At 41.8% G+C, this 27788-nt stretch overlaps 1 protein-coding gene across 13 annotated transcripts in view; it reads right to left on the minus strand.

The window, feature by feature from the left end:
- Positions 1–22064: 22064 nt before the first annotated feature.
- LOC132374406 (cytidine monophosphate-N-acetylneuraminic acid hydroxylase) overlaps positions 22065–27788 on the minus strand; it is a 269930-nt gene continuing 264206 nt past the window's right edge. For all 13 annotated transcript variants that reach the window (XM_059938059.1, XM_059938051.1, XM_059938058.1 and 10 more), the window contains 2 exons: positions 26070–26166; positions 22065–23349 (listed from right to left, as the gene is read on the minus strand). In XM_059938059.1, the coding sequence (XP_059794042.1) occupies positions 26091–26166 (76 nt within the window). In that variant the 3' untranslated portion in view covers positions 22065–23349; positions 26070–26090. The remainder of the gene's footprint in view (positions 23350–26069; positions 26167–27788) is intronic.

Below are 27788 nucleotides of genomic sequence, written 5' to 3' on the forward strand. Positions count from 1 at the left end.
ACAGCCCTTTTGCTCACTGAACTTAGCAGCATAGCCCCTCTAACCATTTGAATTTGCTGACATCTGAGTTAAACACACCTTTCCAGCAACAGACACACACCAATTTGTTACTTATTGAAGGATAGTGGTCTTGACACATACATCTTAGAATGCTTTCTCTTTCTCAGATTACGTCAACACTAAAATCTCCCTTTTGATCACCTCACACTGGTCAGAATGGCCATCATCAAAAAGTGTACAAATAATAAATGTTGGAGAGAGTGTGGAGAAAAGGGAACCTTCCTACAATGTTGGTGGGAATGTAAATTGGTGCAGCCACTATGAAAAACAGTAGAGGTTCATTAAAAAACTAAAAATAGAGCTACCATAGGATCCAGCAATCCCACTCCTGAACATACGTCCATAAAGATGAAAACGCTAATTTGAAAAGAAACATGTACCCCAATGTGCATAGCAGCACTGTTTACAATAGCCAGGACATGGAAGCAACCTAAGTGTCTATCGACACATGAATGGATAAAGAAGATGTGGTACATATATACAATGGAATATTACTCGGCCATAAAAAATAATGAAATATTGCCATTTGCAGCAACATGGATGGACCCAGAGATTATCATACTAAGTGAAGTAAATCAGGTAGAGAAAAATATATGATATCACTTATATGTGGAATCTAAAAAAATAATACAAATCAACTTATTTACAGAACAGAAACAGACACAGGTATAGAAAACAAATTTATGGTCACTAAAGGGAAGAGAGGAAGGAGCTGGATAAATTAGGAGCATGGGATTAATAGATATACACCACTATATATAAAATAGATAAACAACAAGTGTTTCCTGTATAGCACATGGAATTATATTCAATATCTTGTAATAACCTATAATGGAGAAGAATCTGAAGCTGTACATCTGAAACTAACACAATATTGTAAATCAACTATAGTTTAGTAAATCATAAATAAATTAATTTAATTAAATCTCACTTTTGGTTAGAGTTCCTGTCGACTCAAGGGGAATCTTAGTATGAGTTTGATAATTTAAGAAACCATATGATCGCGTCCTTGAAGGAAATGTGACTCGCTGATCCTTGAGTTTCACGCATTCTAATTACATCACTGATACCTGTTTGATTCAGACACTGCATTTTTCCCCCCACCATAATAAACAAAAGTTCCGATCCACACGACCCCTTGACTGGTATAAGTATTTGTATTTTCCATCAAGTGGAGAAATAAAGAGGCCCTCTCTTGCTTGCTACTTGAAACAAAGTGAGTTTAGTTACCTCCAGTTAGGATAGAACTGTAGGAAGGAAATAGGGAGAGAGGAGTGGATGAAAATTAAGACCATTGGAAGAGGGTGCACAGGACATGAAGGAGGAGATAGGGGGGTGAAGCTTGGAGTGGATTTGCAGGAGGGGCATAAATGCGTGTACTGGGAAAGGTGTGGAGAAGGAAGGCGGGGGCGGTGGGGGGTGTTTGGGGGGAGCGGGCAACACCCTGGGACACTCACGGTTGAGCTGCCGCCTCCGGATCCTGTCCCTCCATGGCCTGTTTCTGATCCAGTGCAATCGTGACGGTAACACCATGGTCCCAAAGTGAGGGTCTAATACCTTCTCATGGCTGGAGAGCAAAAGTGCTCGTAGCGATACAGGAAGTCAAGGCCAGACGTATAAAAAAAATTTTTTTTAAAAGTTCTCTTCTCTTTTTTTATATCCAAGGCTTCCGTTGACTTCTTTTATCTTGAAACTTGCCTTTTCTTTCCTTCCCTTAACTCCTGACTGGCCCGAAGGCAGCTGCTGTGCTGGGCTACCCAGCCCAGGCCTCCTGTGCCATGTTTTATGCATGAAGATGATGGGCCAGTAATTTATTCCAGCCGAGCCGATCACCGGGCTCCTGTGTCTGCCCCACGTCAGAGGCTGGGGGAGGGCAGGTGTAATCTGTCTGCAGGAAGAATGGCTGAAATGAGGATCCCTCTCTGCAGGCAGGATTGAAGATCAGAGCTTGGCTGCCAGGAACATGGGGCAGGGCTGCTGGAGCCCAAATCAGGGCAACAGTCGTCACATTTTAGGGCACGTGATTTATTTGCTGCTGGGTCTCTAGTGCCGAGGCTAGCGCCTGGCACAGGGTACATGAACAATAAATATTTGTTGACTAAATGAATGGTTCAGTGGTAACCAACATAAGCACTTTACTGTGCCTGCACGAGTCCTTTACGCCGGTTGACCTGCTATATTCACTGTCTTCAAAACGCTTATTTGAACTTTCTCACCCATCCCATTGCCCACACTTTTCTCTCCACCTAAGATCACACTCCCTCCTCACCCACCCATTCATGCTTCAAAATCTCATTTTCCTGTGAGGCTTTCCTGCACCCACACTGATGGGGCCAGCACCCACGCACCTGTGCCTCTCACGCTCCTCATGCCCGGATGGCCCTGACTTGTTAGGGCTTTCGTTTGTTCGCTGGTTTGTCTTAATGTGCACGTCCAAATAGCGAGTCAGCTTCTTGGTGGCAGGAACTGTGTCTTCCTCTCCTGAGCCTACAGTGGTTTGCATGGGAAATTGGTGACATTGAGGAGTGGCTGGGGCAGCTTGAGTCTGGTCCCCAAAGCTCCACCAGCCCCTCCTCAAGCCACCCCAAATAAATACACAGTCTAATGAAATACATTGTATTGGCTATAAAAACACAGCCTCAATCCGTAAGCCCTGGGCTCTGTGCCTGGCAGGGGAACTGCTGTTTATGATTGATCGCTTACTTTGTTCCAAGCTCTTCAGTGTACGATGTCAGATTGCTCCAGACAGCAGTTATTGATCAAAGCCTCAGGAATAGTCTTGCCAAGAGGTCGGAGCTGGAAAAAGTGACATTCATGTTACCAAATTTAGCCCAAGATAATCCATAAGCTTGCAGAAGGCAGAAACACTGCCCTCTGTCTTTTGTGTCCCTCATGGTGCCACTGAGGCAAAACTGCCAAGAGAGGGGGGTTGGGGGGGTCATAATCGCAACTAACCAGAGGTATGCTTTAGTCTCTGTGCCTTGTTTTCTTCATCTTAAAATGGAAATAACCTGCACACCCCATGGCGTTGTCAAGATGAAATGAGATAAAGGTAAAATAACTCTTTAGTGGGGCTTCCCTGGTGGCGCAGTGGTTAAGAATCTGCCTGCCAATGCAAGGGACACGGGTTCGAGCCCTGGCCCGGGAAGATCCCACATGCAGTGGAGCAACTAAGCCCGTGCACCACAGCTACTGAGCCTGCACTCTAGAGCTCGCGTGCCACAACTACTGAGCCTGTGAGCCACAACTACTGAAGCCGGCGCACCTAGAGCCCATGCTCTGCAACAAGAGAAGCCACTGCAATGAGAAGCCCGTGCACCGCAACGAAGAGTAGCCCCTGCTCGCTGCAACCAAAGAAAGCCCGCGCACAGCAACAAAGACCCAACGCAGCAAAAAATAAAAATAAAAAATAAATTTATAAAAAAAAATAACTCTTTAGGGGTTGGTAGAGTGTGGGAGTGCTCCGCATCCAATTAGCACTATGCCAAGTGGTGAAGGGAGTACGTTCCAGAGCCGCAGTGCCCGGGTGCAGACTCTCAGTAGCATCATGACTTTAACATCACTGTACCTCAGTTTCTTCATCTGTAAGATGAGGCTAAGAACAAGAGCTGCTGCCTTAGGGTCATGCTGATGATTTAGTGAATTAATACACGCAAAGGGCTTTGGGTTTAGCATCGGCGAACTGCTGCATGTCATCAGTGGCTATTGGTCACTAGCCACGCAATTTTGTGAGAGTTAGCAAATACCCTGGGTCTCACTTTCCTTATCTACAAAATGAGGTGGTCTGGGATACATTACATCAAGAGTCCTGGGTTTCAGTTTCCTATTGCTCCTATAACTAATCACCACACATTTAGTGGCATAAAACAACACAAATTTATTATCTTACAGTTCTGGAGGTCAGAGTCTGAAAGGGTCTAACAGGATTAAAACTGAGGTGTCCGCAGGGTTGCATTCCTTCCAGAGGCTCCAGAGGAGGATCTGTTCCTTGCCTTGTCCAACTTCTAGAGTATTCCTTGAATCGATTTCCAGGTTATCTTTCTTAGCCTGAGGGACCATGACCTGGGCCTTTATATCAAATGTAGTGACTTGGCAATTGTGGGTCTCGTGGGGCTTTGCTGGTCCAGACAATTGCTGCTGGACCCTGAGCCCTCACTGATGTGCCTGCATCCCAAGCTTCAGTTTCTGAAGCGAGGGAAGGGTAGACACCAAGATGAGGACAAAAGTTGTGGAAGGTAGCCATTGAGATTTTACTGACTGTTGAAACTGGACATAATTCCCTAGAGTGACACACGCAGCATAAGAAAGCTGTACGTTTGAGAGACCTAGGATGGCTGTTCCAACAGTCTGGTCTGGTCTTGACCTGTACAACTGCTAACTGCAACACATTTCTGCTCATTATGTCACTTACCATAAATAAATCAGGCCAGCCAGGCAAATTAGAGACGAGGGGAAACTCAGGGAGGCTGTTAGGGTGCTGTCGTCATGCTCCCTTCTGTTACCTTCTTTCACCATTTGGCTCTTGCAAGTCTGTGCCCACGATGAACTTGAACGTGGAGCATGTCATACAAAACGAAGTACCCTTTTTTTTTTGCAATCAGTATCAGGCCTTCTTCCCTCCTCATTAAGCCACACATTTCCTCAAGCTTCTGCCGCATGAGTCACTGCTTTTCTGATGTACATAATTTACAAGAGTAGATGAGAGGGAACAGTGGGCCAGAGGGGGCGGAAAGTACAGTTAGGTCTAAAATGAGAGGCAGCTGAAAAGTTTGCGTTTCCTCTTCTCTTGTGAATTTAAATACAAATCTTGCCAGTTTACTCCTTACTATCATGGAGGGACCCAGAGGTGGGGGTCGAAACTAGAAACAGAAGACTCGCCTCCATCTCTTACTGTCATTCTTTCCAGTCAGGTTGGCAACGCTGCAGACCCCTGGCTCACACCATATGGTTCCCGCTCCTGACACTTCCAGCTTTCTCTCTTCTTTTATCAAGTACACACTCATAAGTGCCTGCAGTAGATGGTGTGTGGAGTGTTACTCTCCCAAGGAACGTTTTCATTTGTGTTAAGTGTAGGATATCAATTTTTACTCTTCTCTGGGCTTGTGATGCTATTAAATTTTCATAAGTTGCAGAATTTCAGGGCGAAATACAGAGAGTCTGCTAGGAGAAACGTGTTAAAAAGAATATGGGGAAAAGCATAATTATGTGATCCTTGCTGCTACATTTTTCCTTCAACTCATTTTCAATAAATGGAAGCTAAATGTTATATTCAGGAGAAATATAAGGAGCACCAGCATGTCTGTTTCTACTTTAAAACTGTCCTGGGGAGAAACAGACCTTCAATTACTCAGTGGAGAATGGAAATTGCTAAGCCAAGGCACACTGTGCTTCTTTTAAAGAAAGCCATTTAGGAAAACTCGGTATTATTTTAAAATAAAAGCTTATTAAACACCAGGAGAAAACAACAGCACAGCATCTGATTTATTTCTCTCCTGTCACAAACACACCCAAAAAGGACAGAGCGTTTTGTTTATTCTTTGGAAACTGGAATGGGATTGAGAGCCAGATTCTAGTTGTGGCTATTGGGCCATCTATCTACCTGCATTGATTGAGTACTTACCAAGAAATAGGCTTTGTGTTGCATGCTTTAAGTAGCTATGCAATTTTATTTAATTTCCCCATATTCTTATTAATAAGTGGTTATTAGTAATCCTATTTTACAGATAAAAGAGTGAAGGCTAAAGAGTGGTTACCCTAAATAGCAATGATCTAATACAGTACTTTACAGATTTTAATTTCAGATCACTGTCACAATAATCCTGTACCCATTTTGTAGGTGGTGAAACTGGGGCAGAGAGAAGTTCAATAGTTTGCAGGGCTCACACAGCAGCAGGTGGCTGAGATGAAATTTGAATTCAGATAGCCCAGCTCTGTGTTTAACCACAACCTATATTAACTCTTCACATTAAGTAATTTAAAAAACTGCAGTGTAACTATGCACTATACTCTACATATTCAGTGCTTCTTAAGTTTGGCAATACTGTTCTGTTTTTGAAATATGTCCCATGTAGCCTTGGCAAAGGCTATTACTGAATAATAAAGAATTAGAACATTTGACAACTCTTAGAGAGTTATCTTAGACAACACCACATCCAAAAGCCTCATGTTAGAGAATATGAAACTGAGGCTCAGACAGGTTAGGGGACACATCCAAGTTTGCACAGCAGGTTGGTGGATCTGGGCCAAGTCTTCACCCACCCCATCTCCCAACCTCAATACAGTGTTCTTTCCTCCGATGCTGAGATCAGATTTTCCAGGAGCTTTTAGGCCTAGAACATTTTTGGAGGATGGTTTTTGTGGAGTAGAGACAGAGAATTTTGAGTTGGATGATAAACGAGAGGCAATGAGCCAAAGAGAGGGCAGTGCCTGCATTTTATCTGCTCTCCTCCTGTCAGACACAGCCCATCCCCGCCCTCTCCCTCCTCCTCTTCCTCCCTCTCTAACTGCTTCTCCACAGCATTTCCTATCTCAGTGAACCAGCCACACCTTCCATCCACTGCCCCCACCAGAGACGCAGGTGATCCTCCTTGCGCCCTAAGCCTCCTGCCCACATTCAGGCCAACAGCTGATCCAATGGAATCTACCTCCTAGTTCCCTCCCAGATCTCCCTCTAGCTGTCCCCACAGCCATGATCCTGGACCGAACCACCACCATCTGTCATGTGAGCTGCCTTGACAGCCTCCTCATTGGTGTCCTCCTGTCCCACTTTTGCCACCCACCCCAATCCATTCGCTCTTTATAGCCAGAGTAATCTTTGGAAAATGCAGGTCTGACCATATACTGCCACCACTCAAACCCTTTTAGTAATGTACTTCCTCTCAGGATAAAATCCACCTTCCTTAATCTTACTTCCAAGCTAACTACTCTCACAACAGTGGAAGAGGAGATACATAATGAAGATGTTAAACCAATGGAATTGATGATTGATTTATTGGAAGAGAGAGAGAAAGGAGCCATTTGGGAGATGACATCCAGGGTCCAATTTGAAGCACTCACCACCTGGGCACAAAAGAGAGAAAGTGCCCGTGCACTGAGTTTAAGCTTCAGAAGGCAGAGACCCAGACCACGCCCAGAGAAACAGATGTAGGAATGACTATGAGAGCAGCTGGGTGTGAGCTTGTTAATTCGGCCATGCAATGTCTGTCCCAAGAGCCCTCGAAATTTACAACCACTATGAGGCCTCACAGAAGAGACTTGTTTTCTTCTGTGATTAAGGGCCCAGATATTTTTAGTTTGAAAATAATTTATTATGCAAGTCGTGCCTGAGTGACATTGGTGGAGCAGAGTTGCCTTTACATGGCACAGTAGGGACAAGAACAAGGTCTGTTTTCCCAGCTGACACCACCAGCCCAGTGAAGCAGCCTTGACTTAGGCCGAAGAAAAATATTAGAGCAGTGATTGGTGCAACCACTGTGGTGGCTTCCTCCGGGAATACTCAAGATGTGGAGGAGAAATACTTCCTTATTACATCTACTTTTAGAAAATTCAACTCCTCTTAGTGGCATGGACATATGTACACTACCAAATGTAAAATAGCTAGCTAGTGGGAAGCAGCCACATAGCACAGGGAGATCAGCTCGGTGCTTTGTGACCACCTAGAGGGGTGGGATAGGGAGGGTGGAAGGGAGACGCAAGAGGGAGGGGATATGGGGATATATGTTTACGTATAGCTGATTTACTTTGTTATACAGCAGAAACGAACACACCATTGTAAAGCAATTATACTCCAATAGAGATGTTAAAAAAAAAAAAAAAGAAAATTCAACTCTTCTTTGATCTTAATGTCACTGGATTTGGACTCTTCCCAGTCTCGTCACATGAGGAGGAGGTGAAAGACTCCATGATTTGAGGGCAGGTTCTCTTCTTTTTACTTTCAGAAACCATAGCGTCAGAATCTTCCAGACCTTTAGAGCTGGAGAGACCTCAGACATCACTGCTCCACTCTTTCATTTCACAGAAGCAGCAGCAGAGACTCAAAGGGGATAAATGTCTTGTCAGTGGCACAAAACCACTCAGTTCCTGAGGCAATATTAATACTCAGTTGTTCTGATTCATGGTTCAGGGCTCCTTCCATATTCACAAGTCATTACAAAGACGTCTTAGATATAAAATATTTGTGTTTTTCAGCAATGTTTTAAACATTGTATTTTATGTGTGAACAAATAGCATAACAAGGACTATATTTTTAAATTGTGCTATAAAACGAGACCTTCTCCAAGTTTCACCCAGCTTGTTCCCAAAGGGATATTTATCTAATTGGAGTAATGTGTATTTTTATGTATCTTTAGGATGGAGGGGGAAGAGACTGAAGGGAGATAAAGAAAGAAACAGTAAGGGAATCTTCTCTCCGTGACGTTTCTGCCAGAGGTCCTGGACTTGTGGGGATCTATCTAGGCTGCTTGAGGGAGGTCTTCAAAGGAGCCTGGAGGTCTCTTCCTTTACCCGGTTCATCTAATTCTGGTTTTAAATATGCAGTAGGCACTGGGTACACAAAGATGCATAATACATGGCTTTGCCCTGGAGAACTCAAAATCCAGCAGGGAGTGTAGACGGATGCACAAACAACTCTATTACCTGATCCAATGCGATTGGTGTTAGAGCAGCAGCATCAAGTCTTTTGGGAGCCTGGATGTCAGAGAACCAGTTCTGACGGGAAGAGCAAATCCAAGGCATTAGAGCTATGCCTTGAAGATGGGCTGTATATCAAGGGGTGGAGAGGAATGAGAAAAAAAGGCATTGCAGCCAAAGACTCACGTGAGCAAAGGCCATGGGAGGAAATGAGGGGGCACTGTGAACCGAGTGAAAGGAGGAGGGACGGTGGGAGCAGAGAGTGTGGCCTGCAAAGGCAGGGCTGTGGGGAGGCACCACAGCGGGGGTGGAACAAGCCTTCTGGTCGTGGTAAAGAAGGTGAACTTGTTCTGGCCTCCGTGGGCCTCCCTCACCAATTGGCTGATCTGCCTCCTAGCCCTCAGGAGCCCTCAGTTCTCAGGCTTCCTCCCTTCACCAGGGCCGGCCTGACAAGGAAGTGTCGAAGAAGCTACTTAGACCACAGGGCGTTGCCACGCACAGGAGTCGGGGGAGGTGATACCTCGAGACACCGGCAGCTGCTCACTTAGAGCCTCGGAGAGTGGGGAGCAGCCCTCATGGACCCCTCTGGGTCCCACGTGTGGCGCTGAGGTCGGGAGCCTGAGAAGACGGCACGGAGGGAAGCCCTGTCTGCGGGAACTACCTCACAGTAAGCAAAATCTCAACAGAAAGATGGATGCAAATCAGAAAGGAAGTATGTTCATGTACAGAGGAAGAAAAACTGCCACGGAAATGAAACATACAGATACCTGGTCGGGACATATTCAAAAGTGAAATAAACTTAAAATAGACACTGGGCTAAATGTTTTGGGCGGCATTATTTCCCACACGTCCGGAAAGCCTAATGCTAACCAGAATTTTGCTTAGTGAGAGTAAAATCTGAACCAAGTGAGTGAGTTAGTTGGCTGATGCCAATGGTAACTGTCATCGAGTTAAGATAACCAATTCATTCTGGGGTGCCAGAGACTTTCCCAGTTTGAGTGCTGAAAGTTGTACGTTCTGGGAAATCCCCCGGTCCTGGGGAAACCAGGATGGTTGATCACCCTCTGTCAGGTTATAATGGCCCAGAGCTTCTCTCTCCTCTCTTTAGAGGTTTACCTCTACAAAGGAGTGGACATCCATGTCATTGGGGCGCCTTCTCTCCTGGACAGCGCTGAATGAACTCCGGCAAATCCCAATTGTTTTATAGTTCTTCCTTATTCTCCCGTGCTTCCTTCCTATATCTAATGCCATAGATTCATCGTGAGACTGTGAAGCAGACCTACAGATTGTCTCCCTCGATACCTTTCCCTCCTGCAGTGCGCCTTCCTGCTCTGTAGTGGTGGAAACCTACAAGCATCCTGCAGACTCGCCGGCAGCTAGGGCTCCTCACGTGACCTAGAGTCGGCCAGGCCCGTGCACTGATGTGAGTCTTGATGGAGCGAGTGGGCAAAGCAAGCTGTTGGCCTTGTGTAGGGAGAGTAGGCCTTCTGGCCAGTGCGATCGATGGCTTTTATTCTGCTAAAACCAGCAGGAGCAGGGCAGCTTGTAGACTCAGAAGCTCCCTGATCATGCCAGAGGCATGGTGCTTCTGGGGCCCTGCTGGCTATAGCTCCCAGTTCTTTTGAGAAGTTCAGGCTAGATTGTGTACCTTCAGCCCTCTTAGTGATTTTATGAGCTATCATAACTCTTCTTTAGCATAAATTAGCCAGAAGACCCTGTAGTTTACAAGGAAACACAGACTGATACAGAAGGTAAATAAGATGCCATCACCAACAGCTTAATATTTGCCTCCTGGATGCTGCTTTGGAAAGAACTCTGAGGCCTCATCCAGGCTCAGTGAGCAAGGCTGCTCTGATGGACTGGGGGTCTCTGCTAGGATACCAAAGGGGGAATAATTGCAGTTTTGCCATCTGTGGTTAAGACTATTGACAAAACCATGTGTTTCTTCTTTTGTTTTACAACAATACTGTCATCTTAAAGGTATCTTCTACTAAGGTGTTGATTTTGTGAGTTTAACACTGGAGATCAGAAATTTTAGACGGATTTCTTTAACTTTAATCTTAGAAGTATAAGCTACAATTGTATTTGATATCAAGGGTTGAATAATTGTTGACATAAGTTCTTGAAGAATGTAAATGTTCTGTTGAAAATCTCCTGCTCAGCAAAGATAAAGAAGATGAAAAAATGTTACATTCTAGCGAGTATTATGTATTCACTATAAAGATCTATATATTACAGTATTTATATAGTACATTTAAGGAGTGTTGTAAAGAGTGGCTAAAGAGAAGGAATGAAGATCTTACTGAAATTTAAATCTCTATTCTATTTCTTATACTCATGCACTATTTCCTTTACTATCCAATAGTTTAGAATAAAATTTTGTTTAATCCTGTATAAAGGTTGTAATATGTGCTTGAAAGAGGAAATTGTATTTGTTCCCTTGACCATAGAATATGACTATTAAAGGAAACTGAATCTTCTCACTTAAACTATGAATGAAGTTATCAGCCTTGCGTTATTTTCTCTTCCACTATATACATTGCTCATTTCTCCTGTTAGACAGTGAGCACTTTGTCTGACTCTTCTTATGTCTGTAGGAGCATTAATCAAGCCACTCAGACATAATCTAAATACAACACACAGCATGATTTCTCTGACAGTTCTTAGAGTCTGGGGTTCCTCCTTGATTCTCCCTTGTATCACCTCCACCTGAAAAGGCTCATCTCTCTTAGGAGGGGTTTTCTCTCCCAGGGAGATTTTTACTCTCACACTCAGAGGGCCCAAAGGTGAGGCTGTAGTGGAGATGTTATAGGCCATGCAGCTGCTAGCATCACATTGCCCAGGCACTGCCTGTTATGACACCCTGGAGTCTAATGTGGGTGAAACTCCTGTGCACCCAACCCGGGGCACGAGGACCAGAAAAGGAACTTTTGGAGTTGAAAAGAACTGGAGACAAATTTCAGTTTCTTACTCATTTCATCAAGAGCAGGTGTTCTCCCTATGAGTCTTTTAGTTGCAAGCAACAGAAATCCACTATAAACATTATCCGAGTTTGTTTATTTAAGCGAGGGGGGAGTATTTATAATAACATGTTACAGCAAATGTTTCAAGCAGGTCTCTGAGGAGAGGACCACCACCAGGGACCTGGGCAGCAATCAGTCAGACCCTGCCTGACCTTCACTTGCTCTCAAGAGTCACAAAATCTAATCTGGGCTTCTGAGTACTCAGCTGCCCTCCTGGCCTTGTGGGCAGCGTGTGGCACTGGAGTTAAACCAGGGGAGTGAATCCTGACTGCACCCTTTCAAGCTGTGTGACCTTGGAAAAGCTACTAAACCACTTGAGACTTGAGTGTCCCTGACCTTGGATGAGAACAACGACAGCTCTGACCCCACAAGGTCGTGGTGAGGATCAGATGAGCTCATCCATGTGAAAACAGTGCCAGCACTTCATATTTATTAGCTATTAATCTGGTTACATCCTCTTTTTTCTCTCCGTGGATTGGTTTTCTCTGCTTCACTGGGCCCATGTCCAAGCTCAGCCAGCCCACATGGGGACCTCACTTCTAAGTCCACACGACCCCCAGCCAGGCCAACAGCCAGACGGCACAGGATTCTCTCAGTCCCCAAACCAAAATCTCGGGAGAAAGAATCTCCTTGGCTGGACTGTGGTCATGGAGACAGAGGAACTCAGCTGTGGAGGGTGGCATTGCATGTGTGTGTGGGCACAGGGGTGGAGGGATGGGAGTGGAGGGGGCCATGGTAGTTCTCAAAGAAAAAAAGGGTGTCTTTATGGGCTGGTTAATCCTCCCCAAAGGGGTGAGCCCAGAAAGCCTGCATTTTGTAATCTTTCGTGATAAAGAGCCAGAAAGGCCTGGGAGTTCTCCCTTCCTCCAGGGCGGCCCATAACTGGGAGTGTCAAGTGCTGGTGAGGGAGCCTGAAAGCCCAGCAACCTTGCCCTGGAGTGGGGACACACCCTGAGGCATAATTCACCCTCCAGAGCTCCCCTAGAGGATCGGGCTGAGGCAGGTATTTGACCTGAGATGGCGCTTTTCTTGGGTTCTTTCCCTTCTCTGTCCATCTTCCCCTAACGTCCTGGCTTCCCTGGGAACATTTCCTTAATAAATCACTTACACATGAATCCTGCTCTCGGGACCTGTTTCTGGAGCTCAATTTAAAACAATCCCACAGATCAAAAAATGAGTCTGAACTCATTTGTGAGCCATTAATGAATGTAACTGATGTCCATGGGAAAGGGATTCTTTCCATCCTCTGAGGTTTGGTTTTGTTTCTCACCCTTGCATTCTTCAGCAGGTCCCACCCACCGAGAGAGGCTGCTGGAGAGCCCAATCTCTCTGCCTTCAGAAAATGATCTTCTTTCAAAGAAAACAAGGAGGAGAGCCACTCTGATTTGAAAAAAAAAAAAAAAGAAAGAAAGAAAAAAAGAAAAAAAAGAAGGTTGGTCTGGTACGTGACCTGATCTTCTTTGCTGGCCCCCTTCCTCCCGCCAGCTGGGAGAGCCATTTTAACTTTCAGAAAAATAGACTCTTCCTGCCAAGTCAAGCTGCCCGTCTGAAAGCTAAACATGGGAAGGCCAGTAAATGAAGGCAGCATAAGAGGTGACATTTCTAGGACAAGCTGCCACCTTAGCTGATTCTTACATAGTAATACTCCTAATGCCTATTGCACGGATTGCTACTGCTGGTTATGAGGATGAACACTTCGAGTGGATTTCAATGAGAACGGTTCTTACATGGAGAGATGATACAGGGCTGGCTGTGTCCTAGGCCTGAAGTCAAACAAGCTTCAGGACTGGCTCGCCTTTGGGCCAGTCTCAATGCCAAGCAGATAAGACAGTCCTTGGCGTGGTGGAATTGGGCTGTCTCTACTTCCTCTTCCCACTTCAAAATATTCTGGCCACCTCAGCTTGACACTGAAGACTAAAATCCTACTGCACAAATCCACCTCTTTGGGCTGAAAACATGTCTATTGTTAAAATGTAAACCTTTTGAGGGAGGTAGCCCTGTTCCCTACCCAACCAGACACAGTGTAGTCAGGGGGCAAAAGACACAGTTTAAATAATTACCGTTTTAAATTAAACGAGCAATTAACTAAGGAAGGCAGTATATCAGACTGGTTAATGGATTTTACTTTGAGGTTTAGATCTCAGACATGAGACCTTAGTCAAGATTCTGGAGGGCTCAGATTCCTGATCTGTAAGATGGGGATGAGAGCACAGACTGAGCTCTTACTTTGTCTTTAGGGGTGGGGCTAAGCCCTTTACGTGGATTAGTTAATTCCGTCATCATTACAAACCTAGGAGGCAGGTACTATTATTGTCTCCATTTTGCACACCAAGGCACTGAAGCTCAGGGAGGTTAAGGACTTACTCCAGGTCACACAATTAATAAATATCTATCTGGTGGGAGCTTTTTGGTGATTAAATGAGACAAAGCTTATTAAAAACTTAGCATATTGACTGAAAGCTAAGAGAAAGCCCTGGATAAATGATAGTCCTTAATGATGATAATTTAATATTCAGGATTACTGTTATCTTACATTTGTAATTTGGAAGGCACTAATCTGGATCATCTTTCTAACCCGCCATACCCTAAGAGGACAGCACTGTTGACATGAACCATCTCTGAGAGCCCCAAGAATCTGAAACATCCAGCTACTTCTTGATGCAGTTGGGAAAAGAAAATATTCACATGTATCCTTAAACCCAGAGAGTTATTTTTTTTAAAAAGCAAGTATCCTCGGTGGACAGAAGGCAGCAGATTGGGGTGGGGAGGGAGAGAGAGAATAGTTGTTTAATCATCTGCCCCAGTTCTTCCCGAAAGGAGGCTCGTGTGCTAGGAATGCATAACCAGGCATCATGGGCCATTCCACCCCCAAGAGCTGCCCACCTGTCTCCAGAAAAGCCATTAGCATTGCAAAGGAGCTGTTTTACAGGTACTCAGGGAGAATGCTACATATTTCCCTCCAGTCCTTGCAAAGGTCCTGCGGCAAATGAGTTAATCAGAACCACCTCCCTCAAGCCCTGAGTGACGCCCAGGCAAAGGGCACAGGAGAAACACAGTCACTGAGAAATGCCACCGGCCTCCAGCCCACCTACCAGAGAAGTAGCACCTGAGGGGTTAGGACCAGGGCTTCATATGCAGGAAGACACTCATTCAAGTTTCTAGAACAAATGGATGGTGTGACCTTGGGCAACTTAGTTAACTAGCTCTTTGAGCCTTGGTTTCCTCATTGGTAAAATAGGGATAATAAAACCTTCCTCCTATCTTGAAAGAAACAATGTATTTGAATTGCTCTGTTGTACACCTGAACCTAATATAATATTGTAAATTAGCCATCCCTTAATAAAAGAAAAAGCAATCTATAGTGTATGCTTAGCAGAGTGCCTGACACCTAGTAGAGTTTCATAAATGTTAACTATTGTTAATAATAAGTATTCATTGAAAATATCTCTGTTAGGAAGTGTGAGCATAGAAATATACAGACCCTGACCTCCACAGCTTATGTACTCAAAGGGGAGACAAGACTAATCACATAAAATGATTGGCCATCCAGCGTGTGCTCAGCTGTTTGGTGTGATGAGGGTTCAGAGAAGAAAGAGGTGGGTGCAGACAGGTGCAGGCTGGACGTGCCCAGGAGGTAAGCGATGAGGATGCTTGGGGTTTTGAAAGATGTAAAGAAAGAAAAAGCTCAATGGAAGCCAGCAGAGCCTGGAGGAGAGGCTTGCTGGGTAAACGGGGCAGGTGGCACTCCAGAAGGAAACAGGAGCTGCTCTCCCCTCATCTGAGCTATCCCAGCTGAGACCCAGAAGCTGGTCTCAATGGTGAGGCAGATCCTCTGACAGGAGCCACATGTCTACCACCCAGCACTCAAGGGTTCTTCAAATCACAAGCCTCTAAAAACCAGCACAGGAGCTGAGAATGATGGAAGCCACACTCTGGAATGACAGCCGGGTACAGGTTTCTCTAAAGCGACAATACATACAACAAACTGCAGATGATACTGCAAATTTCTGATGTGAGTCGCTCATTCATTTCCAATATAAACTGATGAAAACTCTTAGCTGAGTGTGATGATCAGATTGAACTGTCTGGGCTTCTACTGTTCTCTGGCTTTCCAGTTCCTACCACCCTCTGCATCCGAAGTTATTCTACTGGGGGCTAAATTCAGGTAAATGCTAAAACTATCTAATTACTCATCAAAGAAAATTCTTCGTTTTGGCATAGCACTGCAGGTTCAGAGTATTTTGCAATTATGTTCCTAAGGAGTTCTTGCTTTCTCTAATAAGCTTTGCAAACTATCAGTCTCGGCTGAATTTTTATCCTGGGAAGGATTTCTTCCTTTATTTGCCCAATTTTGCAGCACTGCTCTTCAGAGCACTTTTTTCTCCCATTTGCCTCTTTTCTCCCCTAGTCACTGATGGGAGATGAAAATGAATTTTGGTATTTCGTCCTCTTGAAGGGAAAAGTAAATTCTAGATGGGATTCAAGTTCCAAATGGTTCTCTTTTTGGGCAGGAACACAAGTGCCACGTTTCCTGGGTGATGTTGTTGAATAATAAGCTATCTGGCTTCATAAGTACTTCGTAAAAAGTATACAGTAATAACAATGATCATTATTATTGGACATGTGCCATTTTCAGAATTCACTGTAAGTTCCATAGAGTTGCACCTGACTTCCTGGGCACTTCAGCTGGTGGGGGCAGGGCAGCTGGGACCCACTGTTGCAATAGTCATAAATGCTCTGGTCACTGGGTCCCAAATGTCTCGTTGAACTTCATACTTAATAATGTTTGTCTACCCAGAGGGCAACAGAATGTTTGTTCCTGGGCTGTGAGGCCACTGATATTTTAATTTTTTTTCTAGGGAAATATTAGCCTGAGGATCTGGGAACATTGTTTCATTGCCTGGTCTTATAAGAATTTGCTTGATCTATTTTTGTGAAGGCAAATTAACCCTGGTCCTAGAATTTTTTCATGCAAAAGGGATAAATGAAAGTTTTTACTGCTGAAGAGGTTCCATTCGCCTGAGTCAATTTTAGCTACTGAAATAATCAGCTCTATAAATGCCGTTTTAATGGAAACAAGGGCTTCCCAGGTCCAGCTTGGATAGGTCCAGGCCTCCAAAAGGAAAAAAATCCCTTCTTTGTTCTTTTAGCTGGATTATTATTGGGCAGGTCCACCATCCTTTATCAGATTATTAGTAACACATGAGGCCCTTTCAGCAGGCCTATGCCTTTCAATTGTATGATAGTTGTGGTAACACATAGCAGTACAATCTTCCCATCTTGGTGTTTTAATTATGTAAACAGAAGAATAAAACTACCCAACTTCCCATCCTCCCATAGACTGAGGCTGAGGAGGACACTAAGAATCTAACCCTTACAAAATGACATTTCAAAGTTAAGGGACTCTAGCGTTTGTGTACCAAAGGGAGGGTCCATTAAGAGGGAAATGGCTCAGACACAAAGCTCTTTCTTATGCCCGCTTGTCCCAAAGATGCACAATTTGAAAAGAAGGTTTGGACGGGAGCAGGTGCGCGATGATGTCAAAGGACAAGAAGTAACACTGCTTTGACCCATAAAGCAAAGTCTGAACTCTGCTGTTTAGCAAGTTAGGAAACTATCCCTTCCTTCTGAAAATTTGAAACTGCTTTTTCCAAAAATAAACATTTGTCCCTCGATGAACGGTGGGTTTGATTCAGCTGTAACCTGCATGTTTACTCAGAGGAAGCTCTAAGTGGACTGGGTAAGAGGCCCACCCCTGCCCTGGACATGGGGGTCCTTGAGGCCAAAGCGGCAGGGCCTGCAGGTCTTGCAGCCGTAAAGCTGGTGTTGACTGCGTCACTGATGCCCTCGAGGAATTACTGAGTAAATATTTCGGACTGGAGGAAATGCACTACCTGGGAACAGGCGTGGTCCTGGGTCCGTTTCAACGGGTGGGAAAGGGTCCCCTAAATGGTGGGTGAGGGATGCCTGGCTGATATAGGAAGCAGGGTGTTTAATCTGTCTCCTCTCCTACAGTGAAGCCTGGGATCGTGTGCCACTCCAGGGGCCCTCCTGGAAAGGATTTGATGCCTCACGTGTTTTCCCACCAACATAGGGGAAAGCCATGTTTAGCGCACAACTTTTAAGTTTTAACCTCCTGCTCCGCTGTTCCCTTAATTATCCCAACACTGGGGTGAAGTGGCCGTACCTTCAGTCTGCGAGGCGGTGGCGTGGAGACCGGACGACAGGGGTCCCGTGCCCTGAGGAGGAGCCGGGGAAGACGACTGCGAGCTTCCGAGGGACCACTGAGCCCCTCTCTTCCCAGATACACCAGAGGAAGAGGGTTCTTGAAAGAGTGAGAGCTGCTGCTTGAGTTACTCTGAAGACATCACTGAGCGAACGACATCCAGCACTCAGGCCACATCCAGAAACCCGCCGCAGGGGTCGGTCTCGCGGGCCGCGAGGTTTGGATGCGCTCCTCTTCCGCCACCTAGCGACAGCATCAGCTCATTGCAGTTTCCAAAGGGCCCTAGGCTCCCTATGAAGTGGACCAATTCAGCATAAGGAGTAGTCCAGGAAACTTAAAACCATTCAAGGCACATTTTTCTGCCTTCAAATTAATATAGATTTATTGAGTCGTCAGGGAAAATACATATTCTTAAAATCTGGATGGCTTATTTTACTGAGTAAATTAGCTCTGATTTTCAGCTGCCAAAATAATAATATATTGGGAGTAAGAGGTAGGCAGAGTTTTGTTATTGTCTTTCTTACATTAGCTTAATGCTTTAGAATACATAATGTATTGTGTATTTTTTTGTTATTGCTGCTTTTCAGAAAAAATGATCACCCTACAGGTAATGAAGGACTTTTTAGAAGAGGAATAGTATATGAGTAAGATTTGCAAGCAAGAGAGTGTGTCAGGTCTGCATAATTAACATTATGGAGCTCCATGGGGAATGAACAAATGCAAGTATAGCATGGGAGACTGTCCATATGTTTTAGCAGTCTGTACATTAGCTGGAAGATTGAGAAGGTGCTACCAAAAGTCCAATTGTTCATATTCTTCGATTCAGTAATCCAACTTCAAGAATTCTATCCCGAGAAAAGAATCCCAAAATGTGAAAAAAGTAATATGGATGATAGTCTTTATAAGATTAGTTAATGCTCAGCAACAGAAGAGTTATTGTTCATTCAAAATATGGAATATTGCAGACATGAAAATTATCTTAACACAGCAATATTAAAAAATGCATACCCTGGAGGATTACTGGAAAAAAAAAAAAAAAAATGCATACCCAAGAAGATATAAAATAGTAAAAATAGAAATATCGAATAAAACTGGAAAATAATATTTAAAATATCAAAATTGAGTTAGAGGGTGGATTTAGAGTCTACAATGCTATGTATACTAATATTTATATTTTCGTAATTACATGCTAAATACAGGAATGCTTTCTTGTCATTACATTTAAATTATATAGAAATAGATTAAGACATGAAGGATCCTGTTAATAGATTGATGTAAGCTCTCCAGATCTTCTTCCTTGGAGTTACACACACACACACACACGCACACATTACTATGTGTAGTGTTATTTTTTTTAGAAACTTTTTTTTTTTTTTGGCCACACGACTTGCGAGGTCTTAGTTCCCCCACCAGGGATCAAACCTGGGCCCTCTGCAGTGAAGCACGAAGTCCTAAACACTGGACCGCCAGGGAATTCCCTGTAGTGTTATTTTAACATACAAGTCATAATATTGTATTACTTGCAACTTGATTCTTTTTAAAATCTGCATTATAGGTCTTTCTGGATCAATAGTATATATTTACTATTTATATTGTTTTTAACCACTATTGAATGTGATCTATTCTAATACATTTAATTATTTCACAATTGATACTTATTTCTTCTCATTTTAAAAATGTTAAATAATTTTGCAAATGAGCTCTCCTGTATACTTATCCTGGTACAGCTTATTAATGAATTTAAGCTTCATTTATTCATTGGCCACTTGTATTTCCTTAGAGAATTTCCTATTCATATCTCTTGCAAAAGTTTCTATTTCATTGTTTACATTTTAAAAATTTATTTGTTGGAGTTCTTTATGAATTTTAGATTTTTATTGAGATTTCACTGAATTTAGAGATTGGTACAACATAAAATATTTCCATCCAGAGCATAATATCCCTCCCTATTTGTTCTAGTTTTCTTTTATGTCCCTTGACAAAATGTTATTGTTTTCTTTAGATCCTGTACACTTCTTGTGGGAATTTATATTACATAAGGAAGACATTTTCGATGGCTATTTACATAACTGAAATACTTTTAAACTGAAACAGTTACCAGCTCCAGTTGAAACCACAGCAGTTTCTTAAACCTATAATGATCTGTCAAATAACTCAAAGAAGTATAATCATCAGCCTATAATTTGCTTGTATACAAGGGAAATCAATCAACAGATTGTTTTCATGTCCTCTTAACACACCAAAAATGGGATTTAGATACAAAAAATAAAAAGCAGAGAGAGAGAGAAGAAAAACCACAGTTTGGGAATAGTAAACTTTGTTTTCCTTTCTTTGGCAAGCTACTTATTACCTGGCAGTAAACAAGGAGGCCAAGTGGGGTATCCAGCTTGGGCAGCTGGGTCATCAAGGAAAATAATTCCAGTTACTTAATGGTCCTTCAAAATCTTTAGGCATTTAAACTGTGACGTCTTCAAGACAGGATGTCTCCACCGTGTCTATTTTTCCCCTCCTTCTGCACCTCCACCTCCGTTAGGCCAGGTCTCAGCATTTCCCTCACTAGAATCTCTTAGATCCTTAACAGACATGGAAATAAAGTTGCTGATAATAAATTTTTCCAAAAGCAAGTTGGAGCATGATAAACTGATCTTAAAATTCTGAAGAAAAGATGTACAAGTATAGCCTTGAAAATTTTCTTGGCTTATCATTTACTGAAAAGGGTGTATTCAAATATCTTTGATTTGAATTTTTGTATTTCTTCTTTTAGTTATGTCGTTATTTGTTTTATACATTTTGAAGCTCTTATTATGTGCATATAAACTTAGATTTTTATAGCTTGCTGGTTAACTAAGACTTTTTACATTATGAAGTGTTCCTCCTTGTTTGACTTTAAGATAGCTATGCCATCTTTTTATTAGTATTTTTATGGTATATATTTCCTCTTTTTTCTTTCAAGCTTTCAGTGTACTTATCTTTTAAGTATGTGTCTTGTAAGCAGTGTTTTTTCAAATCCAGTCTGTCAAACTGTCTTTTAATGACAGCATTTAATCCATTTACATTTAATGCAATTATTGATATAATCTACCATCTTGATTTTTACTTTCTACTGTCTCATTTACGTTTTTTTTTTTCTTTAATTGGCTTCTTTCACAGATTAATATTTTTAAACTATTTCATGTTCCCTCTATGACCTTTGTGGTTACACATTCTTTTAAAATTCCTTAAGTGGTTACCCTAGAGACTACAAAATGTATTCTTATCAAGTGTGTGTCAGTTATCAATTTATTGGCTCTCAGCTTTAAATCCACTCTTTATTGCCGGCTATGTAAAAAAGAATTATTTCTCTTTTGCTAGCTAGTATGAAGCTTTGTCTGTAGAGGGCACTAGAGGGGCACTAGAGAAGGAAAAGGTTACTGTTCTGGCTCTCCTTAGTTTCTCCAGAGCTGGGTTCCTGAAGTATGATATGAGCAGCAGCGCCCAGCATCTAGCTGTTACTCTGGGACCCTTTAAAGTGGCTTTAGGATTGTGCAGCCTGCAAGTCACCTCCCCAAGAATGGCTTTCCCAGCATCCCCTTGAGCGGCTCTGAGCCAGTTTCAAGGCATTCAGCTTGTCAGCCTTCTTTGGAATGGACAGATGCCTATTCATGGCATAAGGAAAACCAGTTCCTAATGCCAAGATTACCTCTGTGGGTTTCCTTTTTCTCCTGATTTGATAGCAGTGGAGATGGTGGAAAGTGGTTACACTCTGGGTATATTTTGAAGGTAAAGGTGACGGATCTGCTGATGCAGTGGATGTTAGAGCAAGGTATAAAGAATGATTTCATAGTTTGGGGTTTAAGTCATGGAAATGAGATCTGGAATATGGAAGAGGGAAAGAGGGCGGGTGATGTGGGGTAGAAAAAGAAAGGGGGGGGGGTGATGTGGACACAGGTAGAAAAGAACCATTGAAGATGATTAAGGAGAGAAGTGAGGACAAGTAGGGTCAATGGATTGAAGGTCTTGGTAATATCAAAGAAATGCTGGAGTCAGGGTATCAGACGGCAATAACTAGGAAGACAGCAAGAGAATAAAGATAGGCTTGGTGGCGAGAAAACAAATTTGTATTTTAAAATAATCTTTTATTTGCTCATCATATACATTTTAACACATATTCTGTTGATATACATTTATTTTTTGGTGATAGTTAAATAATTTATAAAATATATGCATAATGTAAATCACAAAATCACAAAATATATGCATAATGTGTGAAGTGAACCAGAGCCATCAAACTTCACTGGTGTTCATCTTTATGAGAAGTAGATAATCAAGAGATTTAAGGAGATAAATTCCATCACTGGATTCTTGTTATCTTCAGAATTAAAGAGGTAGTATACATAATCAGAAAATCACTTTTGATGTTCAGATCAATGAGGGGTTTGTGTTACTGGAAACAGCAATATGTAAAATAGAAATGTAGTTAACAATCACATATTCCTAGGGATAATGTGATAATCATGGGAATATCATCAAAAACTACAGACAGCAGCAGAAGTAAATTAGTTGCTTATTTTAACCATTGCAACAGCATTTTCAAATGTTCAGAAGAGGATTTCCTAATTTTTTCAAGATATGGGTCTTTATTGTTGATTATTCTATCAATTTTGAAAATTATTGTCTATAAAACTCATTTTATCACTAGCTAGTGTTCATATTTTTAGTCAAAGATACCGCCATATGTTAGAATTTATAATTTACATTAAATAACAGATTTTGTTACCGAATTAAAATACTTTCAGTCCCAACGAAAGTATTACATTTTAGGGTAGCCTCTGCAGCCTTGTTTTGGTAAATAGATGATTTCAACAAAGCTTTTTGAAAAATTGAAAACAGCTCATGAACACTTCTTACTCAATTAGATTCATGGACTCTATTTGGGGAATCAATCTATTAAGGAGCAAAATGTCTGTTTTTACATGCTAAGTTCCATCTTAATTTTTTCTCTTCCCTATTTTCTTCTTATTGCCTCTCATTTATCTATTTCTCTTCTTTCTTCTCTTCTTCTAGCTTAACTTCTGCTCCCCCACCCCTTTCCTTTTTCTTCACTGTCTTCTAGGAAACCTTTTCTCTGCCCGTTCTATTTCTTCTGTGCTTGGATTTACATCTCCTGTTATCTTTCTTTTCCACAGAGAAGTTGTTCCTATTGCATTCATTGGTTCTTTTATAAAAAATTATTGACGGAATAAGTAAAATATTAATAATCTGGCTATGTAGTGATCCAACAAACATAAGATATGTGAACATTTCACAAATGCGACATGTAATTATCCACTGCTGATGTCAATAAGGCATGGTCTCTTTGGTATAAGCTTCTATGTTCAAGATGTAGCATCAGCAAATACTTGAATTTTTCATGTTGCTTGGTATCCCTGTGAACTAAAGATATTACTAATGAGCAACAGTATGAAATTCATTTTAATACTTTTTCTTTTTTTATTGCATTGGGGTGAATTTTTATTTTTAGTCTTTAGTTCCGGTTATATAGTCTATGATGCTTTAAGGTAAAAGAGGATCTAAAGCTGGAATGTAAACTGGAATTGACTCTCCTCCCAACTTTTTACAGATTCACCAAATGACTGGTTATAGGTCACATGACTCTCCTATTTATTTCATAAGGTTGTTATAGTCAACATTTATTGTTGTCTTACCATGTGCCACTCACTCTTCTAGAAGGGCCTTAATACAACACAACCCTGTGAGGTAGGTGCTATTATTATATTCACTTCACAGATGAAAATCTGAGACACAGATTCCCCAAAGGTTACATAGTAGGTGATAGAACCAAGATTTTAACTCAAGAAGTCAGTTTCCAAGTCTGAAGTGTTGACCACCGTACTACTGCCTCCTTGATATTTGACCTTTTTTCAGATCTGCTCCATCTCCAAGACCTTGGACTTGGCATTCTCTCGTTCAGCTGCCTCCTTACCTTTAATGCCTCCTGCTTTTTCGCAACTACTGAAGACGCTCAGCATCCCCATTGAGCCTCTTAACTCTCTTTATTCTCCCAGGGCCACTCATGCCTCGTTCCTGCTTTCCCTTCCTTCTCTGTCACACCAGGAGGACTTGCCATTGCTCTAATTCACCTTGTATTTTTCTACCTTTTAACTTCACCCACTCCTTCTGTCTGGAATATTCTATCATCGCTCCCTCCATTTCAGCTTATTAAAAATATTCCCCAACCTTCAAGGTGCTCTCCTAACGCCCCCTCCCTACACCCCTGAAATACTACCTTTTCTGTAATGTTCTTCCTGGTCATTGCAAAAAGTCAGATGTAATTTCTCTCTCCTCAGTATTCCCAACACTAAGTTGGTACAACAAATATAGTGCTTACTAAGTCTGCCTTATAATCTAGTTGTATGTGAATTCCTTTCACATCCCTTCTAGCCTATGGTAACTTAGAAGATCTAGGCTAGAGTATGGAATAAAGAACGTTACAACTGAAAAGAATATTCTATTTAGATCCTTAATTTTACTGGTAAGGACACCAAAGCTTAGTTTAAGATGTAAGTCACACTGACAGTTAAAGACGGAAATTCACTTGTTCCTTCCTTCCTTAAATTCATATTATGAATAATACTGTGTGTGCTCAGAGCACTGTGCTGAGTACCAGGGTTACGCAGGCAAAAGTGTCTACTTTTAAGAAATTCAGAGTCTACTGACTGGAAGAGACAACAGATTATGACAATACAACGTGATGGGATAGCTGTTTGTGGAATAAATAAATAAATGCGTGAGTCAAGGAATTTACTATCTTTGTAGTAATATTATGTGACCTTTCCAATAACAAATGTATGGAAACAGGTTTTGTAGTTCAGTTTATAAAATCACATCCCGAGTGGTGTAGGAAGGAATGTCAAGTCTGGTTTGTGTCAGACAAGCTGATCTCCATCAGTCTGAAAAAGAGAGGGGTCTATTGAAATGGAGAGGTGATGTTTTCTATCTCACTCTGTTTTTAGTTTTTCTCCTTTCAGTTTTGGTTGCTGCTTTTCTTTTTTGCGTTTATTTTTTTCTTCCAGTGTTTCTGTTTATTTTATTGAGATATAATGGACATACAGCACTATATAAGTTTAAGGTATACAGCATAATGATTTGACTTACCTATATCATGAAATGATTATCACATTAAGTTTAATGAGCATCCATCATCTCATATAGAGACACAATTAAAGAAGTAGAAAATATGTTTTCCTTGTGGTGAGAATTCCTAGGACTTACTTTCTTAACCACTTTCATATATAACATAGAGCAGTGTTAATTACATTAAATTCCTAGTGCTTAATTATCTTATAACTAGAAGTTTGTACCTTTTGGCCACCTTCATCCAATTCCCCCTCCCCCTCCCCCCCATCCCTGGCAATCACAAATCTGATCTCTTTTTCTATGAGTTTGTTCGTTTGTTTTTGAAGTATAATTGACCTACAGCACCGTGTTAGTTCCTGTCACACAACATAGTGATTCAATATTTCTATACATTTCAAAATGATCACCTCCATAAGTCTAGTTATGAAATGTCACCACACAAAGATATTACATTGTTATTGTCTATACTCCCCACATTGTACATTTCATACCTGTGACTGCACCTGGAAGTTTATTTTTAAACTGAAGTTTGTACCTCTTAATCTCCCTCACCCATTTCCTTCCTCCCTCCACCCATCTCCCCTCTGTCAATCACCTTGTTCATTCTCTATAACTGTTTCTGTTTTGTTATGTTTGTTCATTTGTTTTGCTTTTTAGATTCCACATATAAGTGAAATCACACAGTATTTGTCTTTGGTTGCTGCCTTCCTTCATATGTTCAGGATTTAGCTCTGAACACTCACTGACCACCTAGGATAATTTTTGTCTTGTTTATTAATTGGCTGCATGTTCACCTCAACCAGACCAAAGATCCCATGGACTTTGGGCTGGAGGCACTCACTACTCATTTTATTTACTTGTTTTTAAACTTGAATGTTCTTCCTGTAATGTTAGCTCCTCTCATTCCCCCGAAAGTCAGGTTTTCTGACAGGCATGGTGCCTGCTTAATTCAGATGCCAAAGAGAGTGTGATGGGATGGATATAAAGGTGTCTCCCAGATCTACAGGATGCTTTACCTGGGAAATCTCAGGTCCTCTCTACCCACAGTACATCAGGAAGGACTTCCAGTTGGGTGGTGTTAGGGGGAGTTTTATTTGAAAATGGTTCCAAAACCTGTAAAAGAGATAAAGCAGAAAAATACGTTTTCGAAACTTCCATGCCTATTGTTTTGCCAAGATCTGTTGGGTACCTGGTCCTCAGCTCTCCCTGAGGCAGCATTTTCCTGTAGTGTTTCAGATGTTAATGTAGCTTAACATTTCCAGTGTGTTGAATGCAGTCCCTTAAAACATGACAACTGTGTCTTATTTTTATTTTTCTGGGATGCGCCTTGCTTTAAGGAATTCTTATATGTAAAAATATAGATTTGTATTCTGAACACAAAAGGACCTGGTATTGGTGAAGGTGCAGGTAAATGTGTTGTACATTATTTCTGGGGAGGTGAGCTGGCTTCCTAAGAATGATTTGGCAGCGTGTAGCAAAAGTCTACACACTGAGTGTGTGTTGGATCCAGCAGCTCCACTCCTAGGAATTTATCCTAAGAAATCACTATGAAAGTGTGCAAGACACACCTACATGTTTATTTGGCAAAACATCATTTCAAATAGTGAAAGTTAGAAACTTACAGGGTGGATCAAAGATTGTTCAGTAAACATGCAGGAACAAAAGTATGTACAGTATTATCCCAGTTTTTAAAATTTTTGATTGATTTATTTTTAAATAAATTTATTTATTTATTTATTTATTTATTTATTTATTTATGGCTGCGTTGGGTCTTCGTTGCTGCGCGCAGGCTTTCTCTAGTTGTGGCAAGTGGGGGTTACTCTTCGTTGCGGTGCGCGGGCTTCTCATTGCGATGACTTCTCTTGTTGCAGAGCACAGGCTCTAGGTGCACGGGCTTCAGTAGTTGTAGCACGTGGGCTCAGTAGTTGTGGCTCACGGGCTCTAGAGCGCAGGCTCAGTAGTTGTGGCGCACAGGCTTAGTTGCTCCAGCGGCATGTGGGATCTTCCCGGACCAGGGATCAAACCCGTGTTCTCCTGCATTGGCAGGCAGATTCCTAACCACTGCACCACAGGGAAGTCCAGTATTATCCCATTTTTATAAAAAAAAGTGCATGTGAAGAAAGATTAACTAGATACCAAAGTGCAAATTGCTCTCTCTGGATGGTGTGATCATTTGTGGTTTTAACTGTTGTTTTTTGTTTTGTTTTTGTATTTAAAATTTTTTTTCAAATTTTCTGCAGTAGATATGTATTAGTTTTATGACCAGAAAAATATTTAATAAACTCATAAATCCCATTTTGAAAGCAACAAAGATAAATTGGGTTGTGACTGCTTTCCAAGATTCATTATGGGATTCTCTTACATTTATGACCTTTGCTATCAAAACAACATAAGAAAATAGGCTTCAGCACCAATATCCCAGAAGCTTCCAAGATGGAATTATTTTTTTAAGAAAAGTAACATTCGAATCTCCCCCAAAGTTGTTACATTTCCTTTTTTTCCGGAACAAGAAGACACGTATAAGTTTTGTTGAAAATGAACAAAACCTGTAATTTTCTACCGCTGTTAAAATGTTTGGGGTTGATCTGTGTGTCCCAACACTAGGGATACCAAAGATATATTAATGAGTAAAAAATGCAAGTTACAGATGTACTAGGATTACATTAAAAAACAACAGCAACAATAACCTTCCCTCCCCAACTATCTGGGACGTTTTATTGAGAACAAATATATTT

Source organism: Balaenoptera ricei, chromosome 11, assembly GCF_028023285.1.
Source record: "Balaenoptera ricei isolate mBalRic1 chromosome 11, mBalRic1.hap2, whole genome shotgun sequence".
Classification (NCBI taxonomy): domain Eukaryota; kingdom Metazoa; phylum Chordata; class Mammalia; order Artiodactyla; family Balaenopteridae; genus Balaenoptera; species Balaenoptera ricei.